At 38.7% G+C, this 25661-nt stretch overlaps 1 protein-coding gene across 8 annotated transcripts; it reads right to left on the reverse strand.

Annotated features, from left to right (window-relative positions):
- Positions 1-761: 761 nt before the first annotated feature.
- osbpl9 (oxysterol binding protein-like 9) lies at positions 762-25571 on the reverse strand. 8 transcript variants are annotated; one of them, XM_079467505.1, is made up of 24 exons: positions 25439-25571; positions 23023-23073; positions 21516-21594; positions 16172-16245; positions 13062-13157; positions 12912-12959; positions 12534-12563; positions 12397-12447; positions 12001-12039; positions 9832-9931; positions 8926-9030; positions 6535-6694; positions 6131-6231; positions 5935-6053; positions 5773-5858; positions 5096-5273; positions 4859-4943; positions 4378-4488; positions 4230-4293; positions 4000-4140; positions 3612-3690; positions 3414-3505; positions 2546-2681; positions 762-2461 (listed from the first exon to the last, which is right to left on the reverse strand). In XM_079467505.1, exons 1-24 carry the CDS (start codon positions 25547-25549, stop codon positions 2387-2389), a joined length of 2211 nt encoding a protein of 736 aa, XP_079323631.1. In that variant the 5' UTR covers positions 25550-25571; the 3' UTR covers positions 762-2386. The 8 variants fall into 8 exon arrangements, with proteins under 8 accessions (XP_079323631.1, XP_079323632.1, XP_079323637.1 ...); XM_079467506.1 differs by lacking the exon at positions 12001-12039; XM_079467511.1 differs by lacking the exons at positions 21516-21594; positions 23023-23073; positions 25439-25571 and adding exons at positions 17194-17372; positions 17512-17601.
- Positions 25572-25661: the final 90 nt, after the last annotated feature.

Here is a 25661-nt window from a genome sequence, read left to right on the forward strand (position 1 = left end):
ATAGGGCTAGAGACAGCAGCTTGGTGAGAAGGAGACAACTGTTGGGGCCATTATTTGGAAATAGAAGAATACTAAATAACTATCAATTGTCCTTGGTCTGGAGCTCCCTGCAAGATTTCCCCAATGGGGTAAAGATGATCACGAGAAAGGTTAAAAAGCCCTGAACTACACGGAGGAAGCTTGTTAATGATTTCAAGACAGTTGGGACCACAGTAAGCAAGCAACCCATAACACGCTATTCCACAATAGATAGAAATCCTGAAGCACCCGAAAGGTCCACCAGCCCAAGATGGCCCGCCTGGCACGTATGAAGTTTGACATTGAACATCAAAATGATTCAGAAAAGGCTTTGGAGAAAGTGCTGTGAGACGACTCGTTTTTGGAGGGAGAGAAATGCTGACTATGACCCCAAGAACACCATCCCTACAGAGAAGCAGTGTTGGAAATCTTATGCTTTAAGTCTTTTTCTCTGCTACGGGTAAAGGATGACTTCACCGCATTAAAGGGCTGTGGGACGACCCATGTACCGTAAAATCTTGGATGTGACCCTTCTCCCCTTAAATAGATCACTGAAGATGGGTCGTGGATGTGCTTTTAACATGATAAAGACCCAAACATTTGAAGAATTTTCTATGAAATGTGTTTGATTTGGAAAACAAGCTCCAGTGGCTTGAATATTTTTAAGAAGTGATTCCCATCATTCAGCTAGACACAGTTATTAAGATATCTGTGACAAAGAATTCATTCAAACTACACAATTTGGTCTTACTGAAATTTAATATTACATTTTGATACATCGCGTACAATCGATCATTGTCAGGCAAGGAAAATGTTTGTTGGGACGTCTTTTGCAAAGCAACAGACAAAGGCAAACTTTATGACTAAATATGGCAAGGCATCAATTTATGATTCACTTATATAATAGTTAGCGTTGGTGGCTTTTAAAATATATAGTGACCGTAACCTTAATAGTCTATGGAATGAAGAAAATGCGATTTTGCCTGGTTAAAGATAAAATTGGTAAGATTCAGAAGGATGTCCAGAAAAGAGAATTAAATCTCTGTTACACGTGACTGTTTGAATTGTATGTTTATTTGGATTAAAATGTGACATATCACAGAAAGAGAGATTGCAGGGCAATATGTGATACTATTGCTTAACCTCGAACCCAGAAAAAGCAAATCAGTTGAATGGTTCTTTGTTTACCATTATAATTTCCTATTGGACAGTCCAACTTTATAGTAAGTTGATAAATAATGTGGACCCTCAAGCAGCATTCTATAAAAAACAGCCTCCCCGAGGCACTAAAGCATGATATCAAATAATTCCCCAAAATACAAAGAAAGATCAAAACAGACATTGGAATGGACTTCAAACATGGCAATGATTTGTCTCAAATTCAGCCCGATAAATGGTACATTTTCCTCGGTTAGGATTCGTCTTTGGTCCCCACATGGGATTTTTCTTGTGTGTAAATGCTAATGTCTTACATGTTAACAAACAGAAAAAATGCATCCACTTAAAGGGGCAGGTAGCATAAAAATATACATTGAGCCATTACATTTCTAGCCTTCATTTTGATCTAAAACATGACTTTGTTTCAGTTGTGGAAATCTTACAAAAGGTTCAATCTCAGTCGCTATTTACTTTCACTGTATGTGAAAAACACAGAGCGAATAGTGATTGAGGTGATCAATCCTTAACATTCTCTCTTTGTTCCCATCATCCACAGATGAAAGCAAGTCATGCATTGGAACAACATAAAAGTAACTACGTGTTCATTTTGGGGCGATCGATCCCTGTAAAAGGCTAAATATAGAGTGAGAAAAGGGAATGGTTGCCATCAAGTATGTATTTTCAAACAGTTACTATTGCCCTAGAGAAAAAAGAAAACAAGAATATATATCATATCTTCTATATATACATAGCTGTAGCTAGCAGTATGTGAACTGTCATTTTAATGTTGTGGTTCCACCGTGAAGGCTTCTTGACCATGAGGAGATACAGCCTTCAATTCTCAGTCCACTGCTTCCCTGAGATACAGAACGCTGTAGTTTTCAGAGTTTGTTGGGTTAAAAACACCTCGATCCCTCAGGAGCGGCGTCCAACGGGATCGTTCTTCTCTGTCAAGACGAGAGCGCTTGTTTTAAAATGCTAAAGGGCTGCCCATAACGTGTCTTTGTGGTGTTTTATCCTCAAGGGGAGCTGGAGAAGTGGTGAACTAGCGAGCAGGGAGATTTTTCGTTTTCATTTGAATTTAAGTTTGTGTATTCGTTCATACTTCAAAAATGCAAAGCTGTAAAGGTTCATTTATCAGTCATTCCAAGGCTGAATAAAAAAAGTGGTTTGCGAGTTCTTTTCTCAGATTCTGGTTTTGGACACGGCTTCAGTGTCCCTGCGATGCTAGTCGCTTCAGAAGAGGCTCGTCGTAGACCCAGACCTCGCCGTCCTCGTGAAACAGCTGCAGGGAACACAAGCAAAACGTTAATGCAGCAAACCTTTAAATACACACTGCCATATATTTATATATAGGAACAACACATACTCTCGTCTCCCACTGCATTTCTTTCTCCTTTCTCTCTCTTGCCTCTGCCCGCTGTTTCTCCTCCAGTCTGTGTTTGGCATCCGTCGCAGCCTCAATGTCCTTTAGTTTCAGGTTAAGTGTCACGTCCTTCCACAAACTGACAGCCAGAAAAACAACAGAGATCTGCATCAGAGGTTTTAATCACACAGAGGTAAAAAAAACGTATACCCGCTATATACCAAAATATAAAAGTCATATTAAAGGACCAGTCAGTGAAATTTAGCGGCATCTAGTGGTGAGGCTGCGAACTGGAACCAACGGTTCACTTCACCCCTCCCTTTTGAAGCACTACGGAGGCTGACACATCACAAAAATGTCATCACGTTTTCGCTTTGTTGCCGAAGGAAATAACGTATTTACAAAACACGACCTGTAGAGCAGTTTGCCGGTCTTTATACACCTCTGAACACATAGTTATGTATAATATATTGCATTTCTGTCAATAGATCCTCCAGAAAATTACACACTGTGCCTTTAAATAATTAAATTCAGCAAGTCAGGTTAAATAAAAAACAACTACAACAAACTTTTCTGGTAATCAAACGCATGAATACCTTCAAGCTGACTGTGAAAATAAGAGGCCTCATATGGTAATACAAAAAAAGCAGATTAAACATCCAAGGGGATTAAAGTCATTTTCAATACGCACAAAATTAAAATAGGTTTTTGAAGGCCGGTTTCCCTTGACTTGCTATATAGTCAAGCCCAAGATTAAAAAAGTTTTTAAGTGAATCTTATAAGAACATGGTCACACGGGATGCAGCCAATACATTTTCAAAGATTAAGGAAGAAAATGTCATTTTGAAAGACCCAATGAATATCCACAAACCTTCTGGATTCGTACTCCAACTGGTCCTCCAATTTCCTCACCTTCTTCTTAACAATTCCTATTCTCTTTGTGTCAATGAATACAGTGTTTTCCTGTAAGAAAGACCAATATATTGACCTCTCGAAAAAATGCTACTTTAATTAAATTTTGGATAAAATTCTTCTTCCTGTCCATGTGATGTGTAGGCTACAAACTTACACCGGTGGCCCATTTTGCATACATTACTCCATTCCACTCGCCCTCAATAGAGCAGAAGGACTTCTTATCATTGGGGGGACTAAAAGAGAGAATGAGATTTGAATTAGTCACGATTTTCTTAACATGTCTTTTGTTTAATGCACTAGAAAGCAAACCACTAGCTTGTTTCATTGTCAGACTTAGAGCACACAATTCCTATAGATTACTTTTATTATTTTTACATTTTTACTTCTGCTTTTAACTTCTCACTTACTAGCATTTCAGTATTGATGGCTCTTGCAATTATAATTTAACAGTGATGTTTCTTACTTGTAAGTCACTTGGAATAAAAGGGAATATGTAAATATTTTCATATCTGTGTGAATCATAAACTTCCACACGGACTCACAAAATCTCAGCAGTTATTCTGTGTTTCTTTCCTCCATAGAAAGGTTTGGTGTGGAACACTATATTGGCACTGTAGCCAGATTTGGAACAGGAAATATTGCACTCGCCACCAAGCTCCACCCACGGAACGGTGAGGATCGACCTACAGACACACAGTTTAGATGGATGAAATGCTCAGACTTGTCAAATATACACCAGAAAGAAACAATGATAGAAACAGGCAATATTTACCTGCCATAGCCATTGGGAAAAGTAAGAATATAGTGCTCATCATGTTCAAGACAAGAAACGCAACCTACAGCAGACAAGAAAGAATCATTAAGCATAATAATAGCACCGATGTAAATGTATTTACAGATGACAATCGCTCGATGCTTACCTTGACCGATATTATGGACACCGATTGACATCCCAAGGAACTTTGATTTCGTCCATATGTGAGCATTGAACTGGATTTTTTTGCTAGAACACTCAGCGTAAAACGCAGAAACTGTAAATATAGACATATGTGTGAGGAAATCTACATACACCTAAAATAAACCAAAGATAACAACAAATACTGTGAGAAATACTGGAAAATATTATTCTAGGTTGGGTTAGCATTTATTATTGAATAAAGGAAGTCATTGTAATTGAATTGTTATGGATTTCTTCAGATAGGACCCGTTCTTGTAAACAATACATTACAAAAGAAACTCAAAATTAAAACTGACAGCATTAGTAATTCTCTTTAATGACATTTTAATACCTAACATTGGCAATTTTTCCAATTAGGATTTGTTTTCCTTCTCTGACAGAGATGTGATTTATTTGTTTGCCAGATTGTGTGTAATTTAGCGACTAGTTGGTCGAGCACTCACTGGGTGGGTGGTGAGAAACCTGCTCGGCCACAAAAGACACACTGTTCTTGCTACTCCACGGCATTGGCCCGTCTGATACAGACTCCTAGAAAGATACAAAGAGAGAAAGAGATGTAAAGCTGTTTTCGATTGTGTCAAATAAATTGCTTTCGGAAGTGCTGGTCATCTATTTTCATTACATTGAATTAGCCAAATTATATAAAACCTTCATCCTAATCCTTCAAAATACACACTTACTGAAGAAGCAGAATCATCTGTTTCGGAAGGCAGGTCCCAGTGACAGAAGAACACCTCACCCAGAATGGGGTTGTAGGGTTTCTTGGCCACAGATCCTTTCCGTCCAGCGTGAAAGGCCGAGAGGTACCATTTTACCACATGCACCATGCGGTCCCTTGGATCCTCTTGCTCCGCGATACTACCAAAACATGTCATAGTAATAAGACATAAGATTAAAGTGAAAGTTCACCCGAAAAAGAAAATTCTGTCACCATTTACCCCTGTCGTTTCAAACATGTATCACTTTATTTGTAATGCAGAACACAAAAGATGTTTTGAAGAAAGTTGTTAACTGACACCCATTAACTTGCATTGGTTTTGTGTCCGTACAATAGTAGTGAATTTGGTTACCAACCTTTTTCAAAATATCTTCTTTTGTGTTCTGCGGAAGAAAGTCATACAGGTTTGAAAAAGACAAGAGGGTGATGACAAAATTGTAATTTTTGGGCGAACTATACCTGAAGAGTAGAACTTAGGAGGGAGCATTGTTCAACAAAAATCGTGAAAGTAAAATAGCCCTCCAAACAATATTTGAGATAGTAAATGATCAAGTGAAAGAAAACATTTTTCACACAGATGAAAAAAAGAGCATACCGTAACAGCAGCGAGATCCACATTCAAAACAGCTGAAACGTTACCTTACAAACAAATCCGGGTGTGCAAAGAAGTCTGCATACATTTCCAGCAACGACCTCCGCTCCAAGATAAATGTCGGCAAGACAACCTGAGGAAAAAACCCTTGATGTAAGTGAATGCAAGAAGCTAAAACCACGAGCAAAACAGAAGGTTGTTGTATTTACCTTGGTGAGATCCATTCCCAAGCGCACTTGAGACAGCAGGTGCATGATGACACTTTTGTGCTCCTCCACCGATTCACCCTCACCATCATCATCCCTCTCATCGTGACTGTCAAACTGATCTGAGAAACACACACACCATTGAACTCCGTATGCACCGCCTCACCTCATATCGAATAGGGTTTGTATTTTGTTTTACCAGAGGTGCCGTTAGACATTGAGGAGTTGATGGATTCGTTGGTGTCTGGCCGTTTCAGGGCAGTGGTGTCATCACTGTTCACTGGCCCGGTTCTGTTGGGACTGGATTCACAGACACACGGCGAACAGGATTATGAGGTTTGTGAAGATGAAAGAAAGAGTGTCTGTGTGTGTTTTGTTTTAATTAGGTCAGGTTATTCTGGTATCCGCAGTGAACAGCGTGGGGGTGTTGTTGATCTCTGAGCAATATTGTTTTCTCACTTTGCAATGTTACTTAATGTGCATGTGGGCAGGTGCTATTATAATTTACTCTCGCAGCAGTGTTTCAAAGTGGGTTTCATTGTTTCAAATATAAAATACCATATGCAGTGTTGGCTTAAGTGTGTGTGTGTGTATGTGACTCACTCTATGCCGTGCTTTGGTGAAGTGCTGTTCTGATAAAACTCATCTGCATCATAAAACTCGTCCTCACTGCTGGAATAGGAGAAGTCGGGAACAGTGTGGGCCGGTACGTTCATGTGACTGGGCGATGTCACGCTGCTGCTGGGTGCTGAGGGTCCACTCCCTAAAACCACAGGAAATTAAACCATTTGTGTGTATTTAGATATGTGTGTGTGGAGGCAATATGAGTACAGCATTTATTAATAAAACCAGCACAGCCTGAGGTCAGTATAGCTTCCTGTCGTGGGCTGTGGTTTTGTGGTTAAGCATATGCGTCTGGCAAATCTACTTTACATAAACAGCATGACCGATAAACTCACGTAGACACGCTTAGTCATTATATTACAAAGATTTTGGCAAGGACACTCTCAGATTCTCAAAACCTGCAATATGGCAGTGATGTTAACATATCAACACCAGAATCAACCCTGTAGATCTAGGTGACTCAAACAATCATAAACAGGCAAACAAAGCCACTGTTTAAGAAGAAGGACTCCACCTTCAGGATTTTAAAACATGCATATTCAAATAAGCCTAAAATATAGGGTCACGCTCTCCACTGCTGCCCATTACTTTAATGCAAATGATTCAGTCATGTGGTCACACTTTATATTGCCGTTCATGTTAACATGTAATGCTATTAAAGGAACAGTTGGCCACCATTGACTACCATGGTAGGAAAATTTGCCTAATAGCTTTCTTTGTTCTGTTTAACACATAAAAATATATTTTGAAGAATGTTAGAAAAAACAACAATTCTATTGTATCTACTACTATGGTAGTCAATGGAGGCCAAGAACGGTTGGATGGTTACAAGCATTCTTCCAAATATCTTTCTCTGTTTTCATCAGAACAAAGACACTTATACAGATTTGGAACTAAATGAAGACAGAATTTATATTTTTGGGTGATCTGTCCCTTTAAGTACCTCTTATACGGTACTATTACCAACCTTATACTGAACTACAGTGTTATAGCACAAGACAGACATTCCTATGGGTTTGGAACAATAAATACAAACAAGAGGGTAAAGGACGACCCTTTTCAATATATGAACTGGGTATTGTTAAAGAGATCCCAAAAAGAAAATTCTGTCATCATTTAAATCACCCTAATATCACTGAAAACCTGTATATGACTCTTTCTTCTGTGAAACACAAAAGTAGGTATTTTGAGAAATGTCTCAGTGGTTTTGTATCCATACAATGGAAGTCAAAGGTTGCCAGTGTAGTCTGGTAACCTACAAATGATGAAAATATATCCCTTTAAGCAACTGGTGAGTATGCAACTAAAGTACTTCAGCCATACAAAGAATAACAAACAAAGTATTGCTTTTGCTTCTGTCTGTCTAATAATTAAAATGTTTGTTTATGTTGATAAATCAACAGCTCAGAGAGTTCCGTACACAAGCAGGTTGGCCCTTAATATAAATGGAAATCCTCTCATAGTACAGCTTCTGCAGATTGGAGCTCTTGGCTGTGTTTTATGTGCGGTTTCCTGCAGTGCTGTCCAAGGGTTGCTACTGATCTGCAGGTTTTTTGCTGAGCAAAGCTCCTTCCACACTGCCTCAGCAAAAGCTTACCTCCCCGTGCCTGTGTATGCAGAGCGCTTATGACAGTCAGAGGAAAACCCACTCACTGCAGAATGCCCCGATTGGCTAATCGGGAGGACCTGGAAGATTCCCAGTGGGCCGGTGTGTTTTTTATCCCGGTGTTGTTATGCCACTGCAGGGATGGACTGGCCATCTGGGATACCGGGACGAAACGCAAACGCATGGGCCGGAACGCAAATGCGGACGAATTAGAAATGCGAATCGGAATGACAGCACCCAACGGACGTTCCCCTTCTGACTGCATTCCCACTTCAGTAGAATACAACAGGAATATTGCTTATGCTCATATTAAATTATTTACTTATTAGTTGAATCACCAATATAACATTAAAATAGATTTATAGTTATGCATTGGTCAAATGCTGTTCTTTAGTGTGGGCATTCCCCAGGGAGCAAAGCTATGATCTTGACATTACCGGTCCCAGTTGAGCCATGTTATGAATGTATTTCTCTTGGTGACAGTTTTGCGAACAGCATGTTTGAAAACCGCCAACCGCCAACCGAGCAGATGAGAAAGATTTTGAAGTGAGGAGAAACTCAGCAACTGTGACGAGTGAAACCAACACCACCTGCATCTATAGCTGAAAATATTTGTGTTCATACGCTAGCAAATTGACGGTTTTCTTCTACAAAACTCTTAAGCCTGATATTTAGACTAAAACATTTCATAAAGTAATTAATAAGTAAATCTCATTCCACTGTAGTTAAAAGTATGGTGTTAATGGATGGATACTACTTCATACCTGTGCTGTTGGGAGTGGGGGTCTGAAGGGTGCCCATCACTGTGATGACAGGGCCCATGGGTAAGGAAGAAGGCCTCTGTTCCATTTTACACACCTGAGCTCCATCTACAAACATAAACACCTCGGTTTGAAAATATACACACAACATTTGCTAAACAAATCCAATGTTTGAGTTTTTAAATCAGTGCTCAACAAATTATGGCGTCAGATTTATATGACCAGGACCTTTATTTAAAAAGTCTAGCGAATTTATTACCTCGTATTTTATTGTCCGTCATTTTAAATATTTGAAATTTAAGGATGCATGCCCGGATGGATACCCGGACGTTAAACTCGGTTATAGCCAAATTAAATTATCAAGTCGAATTTAGTGTCCTGAATATTGAGACCTGAATTTTACGTCCTGAAAGCAGGAACTTGAATAATAAAAACCTGAATTTCACAACCCGAATCTTTAACACGGTGAATTCATAGAAAAATACTTTGAGGTGATAAATTCAAGTCCTAGTGATATAAATCTGACACCATAACAGATACAGTGCGGCTTTAAACCAAAGTGCTTTTCAAGAATTACATGCAGAGAGAGAGAAAGAAAGAGATAACATTTTATAATAAAGTTGTATAGGTTAAGATTAGCTAATGCATTAGTTAACAATTTGCAGTGTCGTTTTTTAGAATGTATACATCTTTGTTTATATTAGTTAATGTTAACACAATACTTTATGTTAGTTCATGATGCATTAACTAATGTGACCAGTTGCGTTTGGTTTTAAAAATGAATTAGAAAATCCTAAAATGTACATAAAAATGCTGTTAAATGCTGTATTGTTCTTCGTAAGCTAACCCAATAAGTAATGTTAACAAAAACAACTTTATTGTAAAGTGTTATCGAAAAAGAGAGATCACCTGTGGGCAGGTTGGTCTGCGTTGGCATGGCACTGGAACTGATTACAGAGGTGTTGAGCAGGTTGGGATGGAATACCCCATCTACTGGGTTTATGGTGCTCTGGAGAGAACCACAGACATGATTCAAAACACACTCTCATAGGAACACGTTAAAAATACAGTTTACCCTGGGAGCTTTGAGTCTCATAGCCCAACTCGACTATCACAGGATTTCTCCGTGGAGAAACAAGCACTTCTGTTCAAGTTAATGGGAAGATCTATTCCATGTGAAACTCGAGGGTTTGAAACAACTTGAGGGTGTGTCATTGGGTGATATATTCATTTAAAGTGCTTATTTACATTATGAAAAAACTATGAATCAAGAGTTTTAATGTTAAAGACAACATGAAGTTGTTTTTAACATTAACATGTATTTTTATTTCCTTGGTTTGCTCAATTTTATACTTGAGTTCAAATTTGTATTCAGCTTCGGCCAATAATTTTCATTTCAGTGCATCCCTAATATTCGCTTCTTCGCTGAAGGAGATAATGTATTTACAAACGCACTCTATAAAACAGATATTCAGGGCTAATGTTGAAACAACAATTCCATGCGAGGAGATCCGCGGTGTATGTAAATAGAAATGGCTCATTCTAATGAAAAAAAAACATAACATTTTATTATGTAAGGTATCTGAAGATATACTTTTGCTTTTTATATTGCATTTCTGTTAATAGATCCTCCCAAAAACACACATTGGGCTTTTAAACAAGTTTTTTGCTAATGTGATTGTAACTCTCACGGAGGAGCTCAGGGAGCATAAAAGGACGACCGACAGGAGGGTACGACGAGAGAGGACCAGGCCTGGACTTTATGATGCGTTTTAGTGTGTTTGTATGGCCGGTAGTCGACCGAGAGGCATTTTAAGTTTGTTTTGTTGTTTGTTTATTTTTTTTACGTTCGCCGGTTCCCGCCTCCTTCCTTCCTTTATTGAACTTTGCTACAGTGATGCTCTAACGTCCATATGGAGAGGGAAAATATGAATATATAATTATATCATAATTTGATAGAATAATGATAGAAATCCCATTAAATGCCGATAGAAACAAACTAGTAGTGGTTTAACAACTATTTTTTAAATGTCATGCTACATTTGTTGCAAATGCCATTTTCATGTTGTCTCTAAACATCCTTTTTGGCCAAAAGGACGTCTAGAAAGACACATACATTGCTTACTAAATTGAAGTAAATCACATTCACTTTCAGCTTATGCACTGTGTCTAAATGAGCTACCTCTCAGCTGTGGCCTGTGTCCGTCACACTGATTCTGTCAATATACAAAAGCGCTACGGGTCAATCTCTGCCTTATGATAAACAAACAATGAGCATCTGTCAGATAGCAGGCACTCGGATAAGATTGAGGTCTGCTTCCACGGCAACAAGCCCATAAGTCTTCATGCCGTTCACTGAACAGACAACAAGGCAGACAGATATAAAAAACAATTCTACCCACAATGCATTGCAGCACAGGACAAAGCATTGAGGTAACTCTACCCAGAAATCCAAACATGCAGGGCGATGAGCATCGGCAGCGGGTATGAGATTTGGAGGGGCTTTTCTATCAAGGAAATGTATAAAATCAAATCATAATTTGTGCCAAGGTTGTGGCTCTTAATTCAAACCTGGATTGAGTAAATAGAGCTCCTCTGTATACATAAACACAATAAATAGGTTATTGTCAAAAAGACAGATGTAAGAAATAAGTCCTGGGGGAGCTGAATGTAATGGCTTGTCATTTCAGGATTTGCCTCGACGGTTATTGACCCACTTAGAGCCTGTGGGTAACTCTTAACAATAGCTCATCTATTTGACCTACATGGTTGAATAAATAGCATGTACGACAACAGAAAAAAAACAGTTATTCTTATTCTTGCAATGTTGGAGTTTGATTTAATGTCACATAGTTGTAAATTATTGTGGCAGGTAAGAAGAGGCAGAGAAATGTCCCAACAGAAGAGTCAGAAAGAGTGGAAGACCCAAAAAGACAAAGAGATAGAGCTGACGTGAGCCATCAGATCAAGGTCATGCAGATCTCTGATAAATTTATTGAGATGAAAATGGAATTTCAATGAAAGAGAAAAAGAGGTCTGTTTTATGCTAATTCATTGTTGAGGAACGTCAAAACTTACTATCAGTCCGTTTGCGTGTTGCTGTTCGTTACTTTGATCCTTAAAATTTTTAAAAGAAAACACAAATTGATAAGTAAGGCTCTTAATCACAAAATATAAAAGAAAAACGCAGAAATCTTGTTCAAATGACCTCTGATTGTTGATTCTATCATTATCGAGACAATAACAAAGGTCACTTAAGCTATTTTTAACTTCCTGAATTTTTTTGGTGTACGTGTGAATCCCCTCTCCAAACCATTAACAAGGTCACTGCTGGAATGCATATAATCTAGCCAAAATAAACATTAACTGGGTTGTGGAAAATTACAGGTCGGTTTGCACAACACTGGCACATGAACACGGTCACACACAAAACACGAGCACATATAAAACTAGTTCAAAAGACGAACGTCTTACCTTGGCGATCTGCAGTAGTACGATACAATGTTTGATGGACTCTACCATACTCTACAAAACAAAAACAAGAAATTAAAATCTGTCACCAAAATAACAACCAAGAGGCATTAACAGAGTGAAGGTTCAGACGTTCTTACACAAGTGGCGTCCTTTAGGTTCTCGATTTTCTGTGTAAAAGAAAATAGACAAAAATGGGAGAGTTTTAGTTAGAGCTGTGCAATTCCAGAATATGCACTTTTAAAAGTAAACCAAAAGAAGAATCGAAAGCTTGAGCGAAAGTATTGGATTAAATAAGAAACTCAAGCCATAAATAACTGCAGCAATTCAGTAAAAGAGTACGATGTGTTATTAGGTACTCTGTGTCTGTCCTTTATGTAGGAAACTACCTAATGTTTGCCATTTTAACCATATATTTAGCAATATCCAGAATGTATACATACAGTACATGTTTGTAAACTGACAATGTATAAACATCAAAAGACATATAAACGACAAAGCATGTTGTCACGTCTTACTCTGCGCGACTCATCTTCCTTGCAGTCTTTTATCTTTTCATCAAAAAGCTTGAGAAAGAGATGCAACAAGTGCAGGAATTAGAAAACAACGTGGGAAGCCTTATGTTTCATTATGGAAGTTAATTTTAATAAACAATATCTAACACTCACTTTCTGTTGGTCGATCAAAATCTGCAAATACGCGTCTGCTTCGGCAAGCTTCTTGTCAAAGTCCTGAACGCTGGGAACGAATCCTGTTTCTGTCTCCTGCAATTGAAAGTGAGAAAGAGAAATTTGGGTCCTTCCTCTGAGTTTAAAAGCTTTCATGGTGTCTGAAAATTGGTAGCGTTCTGCTTTCGAGAGGAAACAGACCAGAGGACGGAGCAGAACTGTGCCCTGCCTGTTCGCATTTTTACTCTAATAGACTGAATTACACAATAATACAACAAGCATAAACTGAGATCAGACCGTGAGAGAAGAAAGAGTACACGTTATTGACGCAGTTTATTTCAAATTAAGCAAGAAGATGTGTTAGTAAGTATAAACAGTTTTCGTCATGTGGTGCTAAACTTCATGTGGTTCACGTGTGAGAAAATATTTTAGTTTTTTTATTGGAATAACCGAATCAAACAACTGAAGTTTAAAATAAGACACATTTTAAAGCGTAAACATTACAGTCTCCTTGAAATTACATTTCATGCTGTGTGTTATATTGCTGTATGCAACCAGTCTGCCAAGTTGTAAAGCCGAAAGTGTACGAATAACGAAGTTATTGGCTTGGGAAAAAAGGAGTCGACTCTGAATCACGTGAACAAGTCATCTGTCGTTCTGATTTTAGTTCCGGGTCAGATTTGTGTCACTCCGTGTAATACCGTCATCGTTCAATTGGTGACACTGCACCAACCGCAGCAGACTAGACCATCTGACCAATCAGATCAGAGTAGGCTGAGGGAAAGAAGGGGATTAGAAAGAGGACTCGTCGAACAAATCATTTGAGAGTCAAGCAAGAAGTGAGGTAATAATAAATGCTTATTATTAGAAAATAATAGTGTTTTTAGACCATGTATGTACGTTAACTTGTTGTTGGACACTACATAAACCAAAGTAGGACCTTAAAAATCACAAAATATTGACTCTTTAAAGACCAGCTGTTTTGCGCATAGCTGGACTTGATAAAGGCATATCATTTAAAGAGATTTCATGGAAAGATATCACTTTGACCCAAACTTTCTTTCTTCTGAAGAACACAAAAGAAGATATTTTGAAGAAAGCTGGTAACAGTGCTGGCACCCATTCACTTCTATTGTATGGACACAAAACCAATGTAAGTGAAAGGGGTCCAGTTAACAACGTTCTTAAAAATATCTTCTTTTGTGTTCTGTGGAAGAAAGAAAGTCATACAGGTTTGAAATGACAAGAGGTTGAGTAAATGATGACAGACATTTTTGGGTGAACTATAACCTTAAGGACATTTATGAACATAACCGTCCCAAATTAAAACATATTCATAATTAACAATATCATATAAAGTATCAGCTTTAACTAGCATTAAATGTAATGTTAACTATACGAATATAAAACTCAACCATTGATCACCAATTCAGAGAAGAACCAAACAAAACCTTCCTTAAAACTAGAACATCATAAGCCTTGGATTATTACTGTAACACATCACCATCCACAATTCATCTTTTACACAAAGCAATCCACAATAATTTATCTGCAAACAAACCTTAGGCTATTCTAGATTTACCATGGAAACTTAGCCTAATGCTAATGGATTTAGATAACAGAGGGAGAATGTAATAAAGGTAAATGTTGGCCTTCGGAGCGCTACCGTTATCTTTGGGACTCGTCTGTCGCTGCGAAAGACTCCCCTGTGAAAAAATATTTTCATAGGAAAATGAAGAAAAGCCATGGGCACTCAACTGCCATGCTACCTCAAAACGGTAAACATAATAAAAAATAGGTCACTATCCTGGAGTGAAGTAACACAAATCAAAGGTTAAGTGGTGTGATTACATTTATGTCGAGATGCAATAAAAACTGCTAGTGACAGAGGAGTTTTGTTGCTTTTGATATGAACTCAAGCATGACTAAACCCCTGAGAGTATTACACTATTATTTAAAGCCTGTGCCTGGTGGGAAAAGCTGTGTGTAACAGAATTTTACATGGAAACTGTTAGCACACACCTGCACGTACAGATTTTGCAGACAGGAAGCTGTTCCTATTGACTCACTCCTACCACCCAAATCATAGAAATCCAACTGCAAAGACGCTGTATAAATCAACGTTTGTTATACTGATCTATATGCAGACACATTTTTAAAACAAACAGAGAAATTTGACTTATACACCCAACCACACAAACACAACAATCTATACCAACCCATATTATTGCTTTAAAGCGATTGAGATTTCAGATCACAAGGAGAGTAAAAGTTTAACTGATGCACCCAAGCGTGACTCATGCCCTCTCTTCGCACAAACAAACCCTCTCCTACCTTCACGAAAACACACACAGACACCACTGCACACATCAACACACCCCTACCTGCGCACACAGGCATCGTGACCTATTTAAAACGCATCAGCGAGCTCCAACAAAACAAGGATACTTACTGGGTTCTTGCCATCGTGGGACATGCCTCTTCTCAAGTCAATCTGACTCAATCTCTCTCAAAAAAAAAGTTCTGTATCTGTCACCATCTATACCCGCACACCCTTTCCTGTGTGTCTCCACTCCCAAGGAGGAGCAAATTTTAAGTACCAACCGGGTTCTCGTCAAAGTCCTAAAAGCTGTAAACCACCCACAACCTGAAAAAGCAGACTTCCTCAAAAATTAAACAAAAGCAGAACTAAAAAAAGTAGTTGCAAAGAAAATGCGACGCAGTGATTGGATCTAAGTGCTGCACAGGAGGGTCTAGCCGAATAAGCAAAGCTTTGATTGGCTCTTGGGAGGGGTCATGTGACAGGATGACTGCGCACTCAATGCGTGTAGGTACATGCAGCTGCCAGTCAGCAGATTATGAAACTGAAGACGGAGGTGAGAAGGAAAATAGAAAAGTGTTGAGAGAAAGGGACGAAGGAAAAAACAATGACAGACTGAGACTATCATTCACAGGAAGAATACAAAAGAAAGCCTGTCCTGTTTTGCCTCCATCAAAATGGCTCATATTGGGACTATCCATCTTAAAGTGTGTCTTTTCACATTTTTAAACCAAAAATAAGTAATATAACAACAAGATTTGTATCATGGTAAATGTGGTTGTGGTCTTACTTGCTGAAGGGTGTGGCGGAGAATCGTCCCCTCTAAGGCATGAATCCACTTCTCTCGCTCATCAGCGTCGCGGGCTGCGGGGCACAGATCCAAAAACACATCCATTAGCAATACGAGGACAGACTGTAAACACACACACTCACGTGTATGGGATGGAGAGTACAGAATGATTCCAGTGGAAGCGTCAGGGTGACAGTTTATGGAAACTGAAGCTCTGCTGTACTATCCAGTTTTCCTTTACGAAAAAGGACAGAGTTTCAAGAAGGCAGGTCAGGGTTGTTAAACAGGAAAACTAACTTTTTAAGCCTCTAAGTAAACACGAAAGGTAAATAACACTTGTGGGCCGGCTTCTCGTAGAAAAGACAACTTGACACGTTGCTTAAACTACTTCCTTTGTGTATCAAAATAATTGTAAAGTAAATCACACACCATAGAATGTATGTAACTATGAGTAGAATGCATTTAACGGTGTGGTTGCCAGATTGAGAAATATATCTCTATCATTCATATGTCAATTTTATATGGGTAGTTGACGAATAAACTGCTCTATAGTGCTGTCCTACGTTGTGACAGCAAAACTGAAAAAGAGTTTAATTAAAAAATGTTGTCAACATTCATGTTTAACATGTATACATCAAATATACTGAACAAATATGTATAATAGGTGTGAATATGTTTTAGGGTGAGTGAGATGGCACAAAGATTATTATGAGCTATGGAATTATGGATTATATTTCTTTTGATCCGTTTCATACACAAAGCTATTATATGGGTTCAAATGAAAAACTAAAATAGCACTTAAGAAATTATATACCTTTAAACCAACTGGTTGCCATATACTTTTCGCTTTTATGCAAACTTTAAAGGTATCTTTCACCCTCATGTTGTTTAAAGGAGTCGGTGTGTAGCGCCTTTCAAAAGAACTCTTTTACAAAAAATACTTTTATTGTCAGTTTGACTCGGATCATATCAGCCTCTCTCTTAGTCTGTAGAAAAATATATTTATTATATATTTTACTTACTTAAAATGGGAGATACAGCTAACACTTCAATGGATGAGACAGCAAAGCTCAGCAGAAAATCTAAAAGCTTTTAGAAGCACAAAGCCAGGAGAGCCTGTGTGCGTTGACACACGCAATCCCATCTCTAATGGAACATATTCAGATAGCATTAAATCACTCGAAAGCCCTCACGTGTGTGACTGTAGATGATAAAACAACCCTTTAGCACAACAACATTACATATGCAACAAAACTGTTAATAATGAATGCACATCACGCGAAAAATACATCAATAGCACAAAATGTTTCTGTAGCTCCAAAAAGTGCATTTTCTTTTACCTGTTTTACGTTACAACAACGGTTGCATTCCTGCATCAGAGCCGTCTCACATCTAGGGAACACGCTTGAAACAGTGTCCCAGATACGTGTGATATTCAAAGTTCACCCCTCCCTGCTTTACTGGCACCGGAGCTGAGATCACATGACGTGTGATTCCGGGCTACCTCAATATACAAACCAATGACATTTCACTACGAGCAAGTGGAGTTGATGACAAAACACTACACTTGTTCATCATTTAGCATTGAGGACACACCAATACATACCACCAGATCTGCCCACAAGCAAAACTCATGAAAGAAAAACAATGCAACACAGTGCGATACTGAAGATAAATATAGCAAAATGTGTATTCTTCTAGTTAATATTGTTTAATATGATCTCTCTAGCCTCTATTTTGGATGGAAGGGAGATGGAGTGTGTGTTTGGAGAGTAATGGCGGACTTCAGCGTGGAAATGAGGGCACCTTATGCAACGTGCCCTTACAGCGGTGTGAAAAGTAAAGTGACAGACCCGAGTTCTCAAACAGACTAGACTAATCCGTCTCATCATTTACATAAGCCCTTTAAAATCTTATAAATGTAGCAGCTGCTGTCGAATAGTAACATCTTTCTGGTGTTAATGAGCTGATGGGAAATGCTAAATGCCAGTGAAACAGCACAACGTAATGCCGGTCAGAGGAGACAAGAAGATGAGAATGAGCACTTTTTACTAAATCAGCTACAGGTTGTGTGTCGTTTGTGTACCAAAACCTCCAACGCAGTGACAAAAAGTCTTCCTTATTCTGGAAGAGACGTCTGACTGAAGGGTGACCTAACAAAAAGAATACTTGTGATTTTGCAGACATTACTTCAAACAAAATGGAACATTCAGTTCTGCTTGTGCAAAGCGCTACCAAATTAAACTCGAAGTAAACATGTGATGCCACTAACTTGGCAAACATAAGCGAATACATTGCTTCCAGGTGGCCTCACAAAAATCCCTGTGCGCTCACTCCTAATAGTTGTGCAGTCGGCCAACCAGATTCCAGCTTTTCAAATTAACAATTGTTTTTTGGTTTTGTTTGCAGCATCCCTCCATCTTTCCACAGCCAGTGTCCTTTTAAAACACGAGAGTTCAGTGACAAAAAGAAAGATGGAAAGAGAAACACAAATGCCAAAAGTATTTTTCTTCCTACTCTAGTTTCTTTCCCCTGGGGAGAATGAATGTGCATGTTGATCATCCGCCAGCAGGAGCTCAGTGTCAGACGCTGAGAGCTTTAAACTGCTGACTGTTTTTTCCAGTCAAGTGTCTGAGAGGAAGACAGGTAGAGGCTTTTAGCTGAGAGGAAATAAAGGGGCTTTCAGGCAGATGAATTACGAATGTCTTCTAAATAGCCAGTACAGTTCCTCTGAGCCTCTGCAGCGGCTGATATTATATGGACCTCGACAGGTCAAGCTCACCTAATTCTTAAGTTTATCATGGTGAAACAGAGGTTAACCACATTCTTTCGGTTGTGAAAGTTTTCCTGAAGGTTCCTATTTTCACCTAGAGTGTGGATATCTACAGCCGGGTCAAACTGTTTCCACATATTATGACATTTGATAGCATGTTGTATGGTATCAGACTTACCGGATGTCTACTGTAAGATTGCAATCCGGTTAATATTTAATGCTAAACAAAAAATGCAGCATTTTAGCTTTAACCCTTTAAAGAGACAGTTCACAGATTTAAATTCTGTTATTATTTTCTCACCCTTGAGTTTTTCTGAATCTGTATAAATGTCTTTGTTCTGGTAAACACGGAGAAAGACATTTTGAAGACCAAACGGTTCTTGGCGACCACTGACTTCCATAGAAGGAAATATTACAATGGTAGTCAAAAGTGCCCCAGAACTGTTTGCTTTCCTACATTCTTCAAAATCTCTTCTTTTGTGGTCAATAGAACAAACAGATTTTTCCAACTATGCTAGTCAATGGGGGCAGAGAACAGTTTGTTCAGTCTTCCAAATGATCTTTCTCTATGTTCAACAGAAATGTATACAGATTTGGAACAACTTGAGTAAATGAAGACGTAGTATCTAGCCCACAATGCAATTTAATCTGACCACAGGAAAATTCGGCTTGGCTGAAATGTCCAACCACATATTGTTTCCCTAAGGAACGTCAAAGTGCAGGTCAATCTGAAAAAAAACTATATAACAATTTAATATAAGATTAAATCACTGTGGAAAAATGTTTATAAACTTCGCTAAAATTAACTCCTTGTAGCCTTGAAACCTCATATATATATCCCAGAGGACTCATAAATGCAGGCCACCCTGATGGATATTGCGTACCAGGCAGCCAATCAGATATGAAGCCGATATCTCAGCCAGCTATTTGCTATTTTTTAACGCAATTCGCATCAGATGCGCCACGAACGGCCTGCGGTCAAGCCTCCCGGGACTTAAACTCAAATCATCATAGAGTGTGTACATGCTGTACCTAATGCTTATAGCTACGATGAAATATACCACTTTACCTCACTCGAGATACATTTTGTACCCGTACGCCAAAAGTACCTGATATATGAGCTGTTCCGGAACATAACGTATGCAATTCCGGAACATAACGGTCCGTTGAGATCGGAAAGCTCAAACCCATTTCCGTTTAAGGCTATGCTGCAATGGAGATGTGAGAACTGATAGAATGTGTCCCTGAGGATTTAGAGGTGGATGGTATAGACTGTTGAGACCCGGGCTCAAACATTCATACTCAATAAAACACGCATGCACACTCACAGCAGGAAATCTGACACGGCATGCTGGGTATGCTTTTTTCGATTCGTAAAGAAGCCTTTGGATTGGCACACCACAACAATGGCGAAAAACAAATAACGCTCCGAACGAAGAAACTAAACGGAGATTAGCAATGCGTCTTACTGGTGAAAGCAGAAAGAAAAAGAACAACTTTCGTTTAATGTGTGCAAAGCCAACAAAGTCTTAAAGGGAAACATTTTGAATTCAATAAGAAATAATGTCATAAAGTGCTTTATTCATACTAGAAAAAAACTGTTGATCACATAGTCAACCCTACCATTCTAGACTAAGCTTGCCAAGCCAGTCCAAACAAACCAATGGATCCCTATAAACATGTCTAGTTAAATGATTTTACAAAAAACTATTGTTTTACAGCAGGAGAAGCAAGCAGGCGAGCCCCAGTTTAGCGTTTGGATGAGCGTGACCTTACCCTTCTTACTGTAAAGCCACAGCATACAGTGTCGGAACATAGCAGTGGGTGAGGGCATGAGGAGAGTGAACGTACCCCCGGCAGGGCGAATGCCAGGGGGGTGGAGGAGGATAGATGAGCCAGTGAAAAAAGGTGGAGGCTAGAGACTAAAAACCTGGAGATGAGCTTGCGTAACAGCAGTTGGAGAAAGGAAGGAAGACTATGTGTCCGATGGGTTCTTCTTCGCGTTTCTCAAAGAGCTCTCTGTCCCGTTCCGCTGTCCGAACATCCCAGGAAATTTAATTCCCAGTTGTACTTCACGGCATCGCTGCGGCATTAAAAGCCAAGCAAAAGAATCCAAGACCTTGATTCGTAAAGCTGCGAAATCTGAACAACCGTCCCGTTCAGTGTTCGCAGCTAAACACGCAGATAAGCTGGACAAAAACCAGGCCTAATGCATGTTTGAAATCTGCAAGCGTGTGTGCGTACTGTTTGCGATGGACGGCTGGTTCCTGATGTCATAATCCTTTTTCAAATCAAAATGAGCTAGAGGGGAAAACTGAGTAAGCACTAAGCATGAGCAAAAAAAGAAGAGAGTGGAAAGAAGAGAGGAGGAGAGACCCACACAGACTGAGAGAGTGAGAGAGTGAGAGAGAGAGAGGGGGGGGAGAGAGAGAGAGAGATACTGGGAACATGTGAGCAGCCGGCTGATGGCCGCAATATAAACAGTGGTAAAAGATGACTGCCAGAGATGAGACAGAAGACGAGAGCGGAGATGAACACAAAAGCCCAGATAAAAAAAACAAGAAACCTCACCCTGAAAATGGAAAGTCTTCTGATCCACAGTAATAGTGAACGTGCTGTCGTCCTCATCATCGATTCCAATCACAGCTCCCTGTGAACGCAAGCAAAACCATTCAGACTGAGGGACACGTCATTCGCTCGCTCTCTCCGCTGGCCCACTCCCTCACACTCATGAGAAGAGAGAGAGCAGCAGAGGAGGGGATGGGTGGAGTAAGGGAGGAGAAAATGGAAAGAGAGAAAGGACATGTAAACTGAGAATGTGGCGAGCGAGCAATAGATACAATGCAGCAGTCTGTACGTATAACAAGACTAGTGAATACTAAAAATGAACGCTTTCAACTCATACCACCCTAGATTCGGTTATAGAAATCCAGGTTTCAATGTAATAGAAAGAACAGGGATTTACACATGTGCAATATGTTTATGATCTATCTTTCATAAAATAAACTTTTACAAATAATACATATTACTTTAAAATCATCACAGTCTAATAAGTTGTGTTTCACAGACAGTCAAGCCTGTATGAGTCATACAATTGGTAACACACAATATGTTCAAATCTGGCGAAGGCTTTTGGGCATCTGGTTATCTGATCTGGGTCCATCAATTACTGAAGTGGAACATTTAGATGCGGAATCTATAAACGAAAAGGTAGCCTTGACTTTAAATAAGGACGAACTAAGCAATGCCTGCACTGGTAATTGAGAAAAAGAGAACAACAGTCAATCAGATCAGACCACAGCCAACACACTAACTAAGCAGTCTCCTTCTTAAAACATAAGCTAATTGTTTGCACTCAGGCAATGTCAGGAATCGATTCATTTTCATTAATGATTCAGTTGCATTATATAAAATGCACACACCCTTTTACTATTGTGACCAGGCAGATTTTACATAAATAGCTTGATAAGGATTCAAAAATGCAAATCACACTTACACAACTCATATATCTGATACAGCAGTTATGCATGCAGTTATGTCTGCGATATCTAAAATACTTATGACAAAAATGTGTTATATATACAAAAAAATTGTTATGTTGTTATATACGTTTTATTGAATTAAGCGACGCCCGAAACTATCACAAACTCCTGTATGTGTGCCCTACAAAGAAAGTTATTCTGGTTCTTCTAGCTCAAATATAAAGAAGGTTTGAGTCTAATCAAAATCCTCCTTTGCATTAAATGTATGTATTAAATGTGTGCTGAATTGAAGTATAATGCCCAGTGTGCCATCTGGTGGTAAAGAATTTTCGGGTATATTTTATTTATCACATCTTGAACAAATTGGATAAAATCTGGGTTATGTAAGTTTGCAGAGAAAACTGTCAATGTTTTTGTGGTAGGCAAGCTAGTATTTCAAATAATAATTGCAAGGCTTGCAAGTTGAGTCTAATTCCCTGATCTCATTCTGTCTGATTTGGCTGTTCAATTATATCGAACAGAGACAGAATCTGTTCTGGGGAGACTTCTCCATTTAAAATGAGTCCTACTCTTAAAATAAACAAAACATTTCTTACCCTGAGCCGCACACAGCCTCTTCTAGAGCCACGCATCATCTTGTCCTTGGACTGAAACAAAGCACAGAAACGTGTTTATAAGCCTTTGATAATTGACCAACACACAACACATACACCAGCTTTAAAAGGTGCAATTCTATAAAGTTGGGACTAAAACCAAATCCGTAAACAAACGTACAGAACCATAGGTTATACAGCAGAAGCTTTAATCTCTTTGGTCTTTTGTTTTAATATACTGAAAAACTTGTACATTTTAATACTTCAATAAAAAGCTTATGTTGATAAGGCATCACTGTTATGTCTTCAAAGTACATAAAAAACACAAAGTTTAACCCAGAGCCGTTGTATTTGAGAGATACAACACTCACACAGACCTCCATAGGAAGAGTGGTATGCGGAAGTAATTCGCTTCATGGACAGTCCGATAATTCCAAACATGCAAATACAGTTGCTGTTATCTGTCTGGCTAAAATCCAGTGAAACAGGTTGAAAGCACAGACTTGTTTGGAACTATTGAGGGCTCCATGATCCACGTGACCACGTGGTTGGGAGATCGAGTGTCGTAACTCTCATATTCAAAGGCTCTGGTTTAGCCTATGTGTTTTGATTTCTGATTCGCTAAGATTTTTCAACCGAATTTATATTTTTATTCAAACAGGATGCAATAAGTTGATCAAAATATTTTTTTTCTAATGTCCATCGTTATAATTTCTAGAAAATGAATGGTTTATTTTTTGATTCTTCCACTCGCAGTAAAACTCATGGACATTTCAAATATTTAACTTTCATTACAACTAATATCATTTTAATATATTTAACTCAAGTTCATCCAGTAATAATCCTCTTTTATAATGTTTACCATCTGATCTTTAATTTGTTTTAACCATTTATCGCTTTGTTGCATTCTATTGCAAACTCTTGACTAAAGGCCATTAGAAATGTGACTTTGCCTTAGGTGACAACCTAACAATGTTGGGCAATTCCGTGAAAATGTCAACCTTGCCGTTAATAAATTCTTCCTGTAGCTCAGTGGTTAGAGCACGGCACTAGCAATGCCAAGGTCGTGGGTTTGATTCCATGGGATTGCACATACTTAGAAACAAATGTATAGTATAATGCAATGTAAGTCACTTTGGATCAAAGCGTCTGCCAAATGCATAAATGTAAAACCAATTTTTAACCAATGGTTTTTACTATGGTAACAGCACAGATATTAACATGTGGTGGTTCAAATACCGTGATAATGTGAGATCTCTCTTCAAATTTGTAAAGCATTTGTTTTATTTTTAGTGCATGATTTTTCATAGTCAGTTAAGTGCCATTGTCACATCCATAACGCTATATTCCTCAAAAATAGACACATGAAAATAAAAGTAACTTTTTTATTTTCAATAAAGAGGCATCCCTTCTCCATTAATTGGTTATTATAGCTTTAGGATTGTACAATTCATTTAACAGAAATCCTACAAAGTTTGTCGTCTCCCAAAAACCGCATCCTTTTTTGTCACATCCATAACGCATGTATATTTCCCTTTTTTAAACTAGAAAATGTGTTCATAGACTTTTTTTTCTTCTGTATAGACTCTATCAACAATGGTTTAGTAAAATATTAACAGATGGTTCGATATATTCGTAACAAATTTGTTCTCTGAGCATTTTTATGTCACGTCCATAACGCAAAATATCTCGTCCATTACATTGGAATTGCCCTGTTGTAAAATGCTCAATACTGCTACATCAAAAACATACAAAGGAATTGGAGTTTCCAAAACCTTTAAATGGTAGTTATATATGTACAGTAATAATTGTGTGTATAATCTTGGTATAACCATTTAATACTTTTTCACAAGAGTTGAACGTTTCAAATCACATTTAAGCATGTTATTTAGAGTTATTTTTACTCAGTGTCAACAAAGAACAACAACAATCTCAATAATATGGCCCAAAGGTAACGTTAGAGATGAACAAGCCTGAGAGCTCGAGTTGTGTATGATTTACTGATGACAGCTTCTGCATTAGCGTTGTCATTTGATTGTTTTTAACGATTATTAAACAGAAAATAAAAGCAACGAATATGAACAATGTAAATAACGCATTCCAAACAGCTGTCACATGTGGGCGCCTCCACCCTTTTCATTCCGTAAACTACACTACAGTAAGCATTTTTACCAAGGGAGGTGGCCTTCCTGTTGGCAACAAATCGAGTCGAACTGCTCATTGGTTTACGCCTTTCTAAGAAAAACTCGGATTGGTTCATGTCGCGATCACTCAAGATAAGCCCCGCCCATTGAACTGAGATTCCCAACTCCTGACAGGCAGGCCTACTCGTTTTCTTTTCAGTAATAACCGATTACAGAATGAGCCGCTAGTCACCTAACCCCGTTTTACATCTCGTAAACGCGTGACGCAGACTTACTGTGTAGTATGACAATAATCCGGCGTTATAATCCAGCACGAACCAGCGGTACTGCCATCCCTTCATGACATTAGTCCATTTGCTCAGCGGCCCCTCCATGATGGACGCCATCTTTACACTTTGCCTGAGCGCTCGCGGGGAGGAGCGAGTAGAGAGAAAAAAACATGCGTCTGACGTCAACCTGCAGAATGTGTCTTACATGTTCGTTTAGTTTCAATTTCTC

This window comes from Barbatula barbatula (assembly GCF_947034865.1).
Source record: "Barbatula barbatula genome assembly, chromosome: 11".
Classification (NCBI taxonomy): Eukaryota; Metazoa; Chordata; class Actinopteri; order Cypriniformes; family Nemacheilidae; genus Barbatula; species Barbatula barbatula.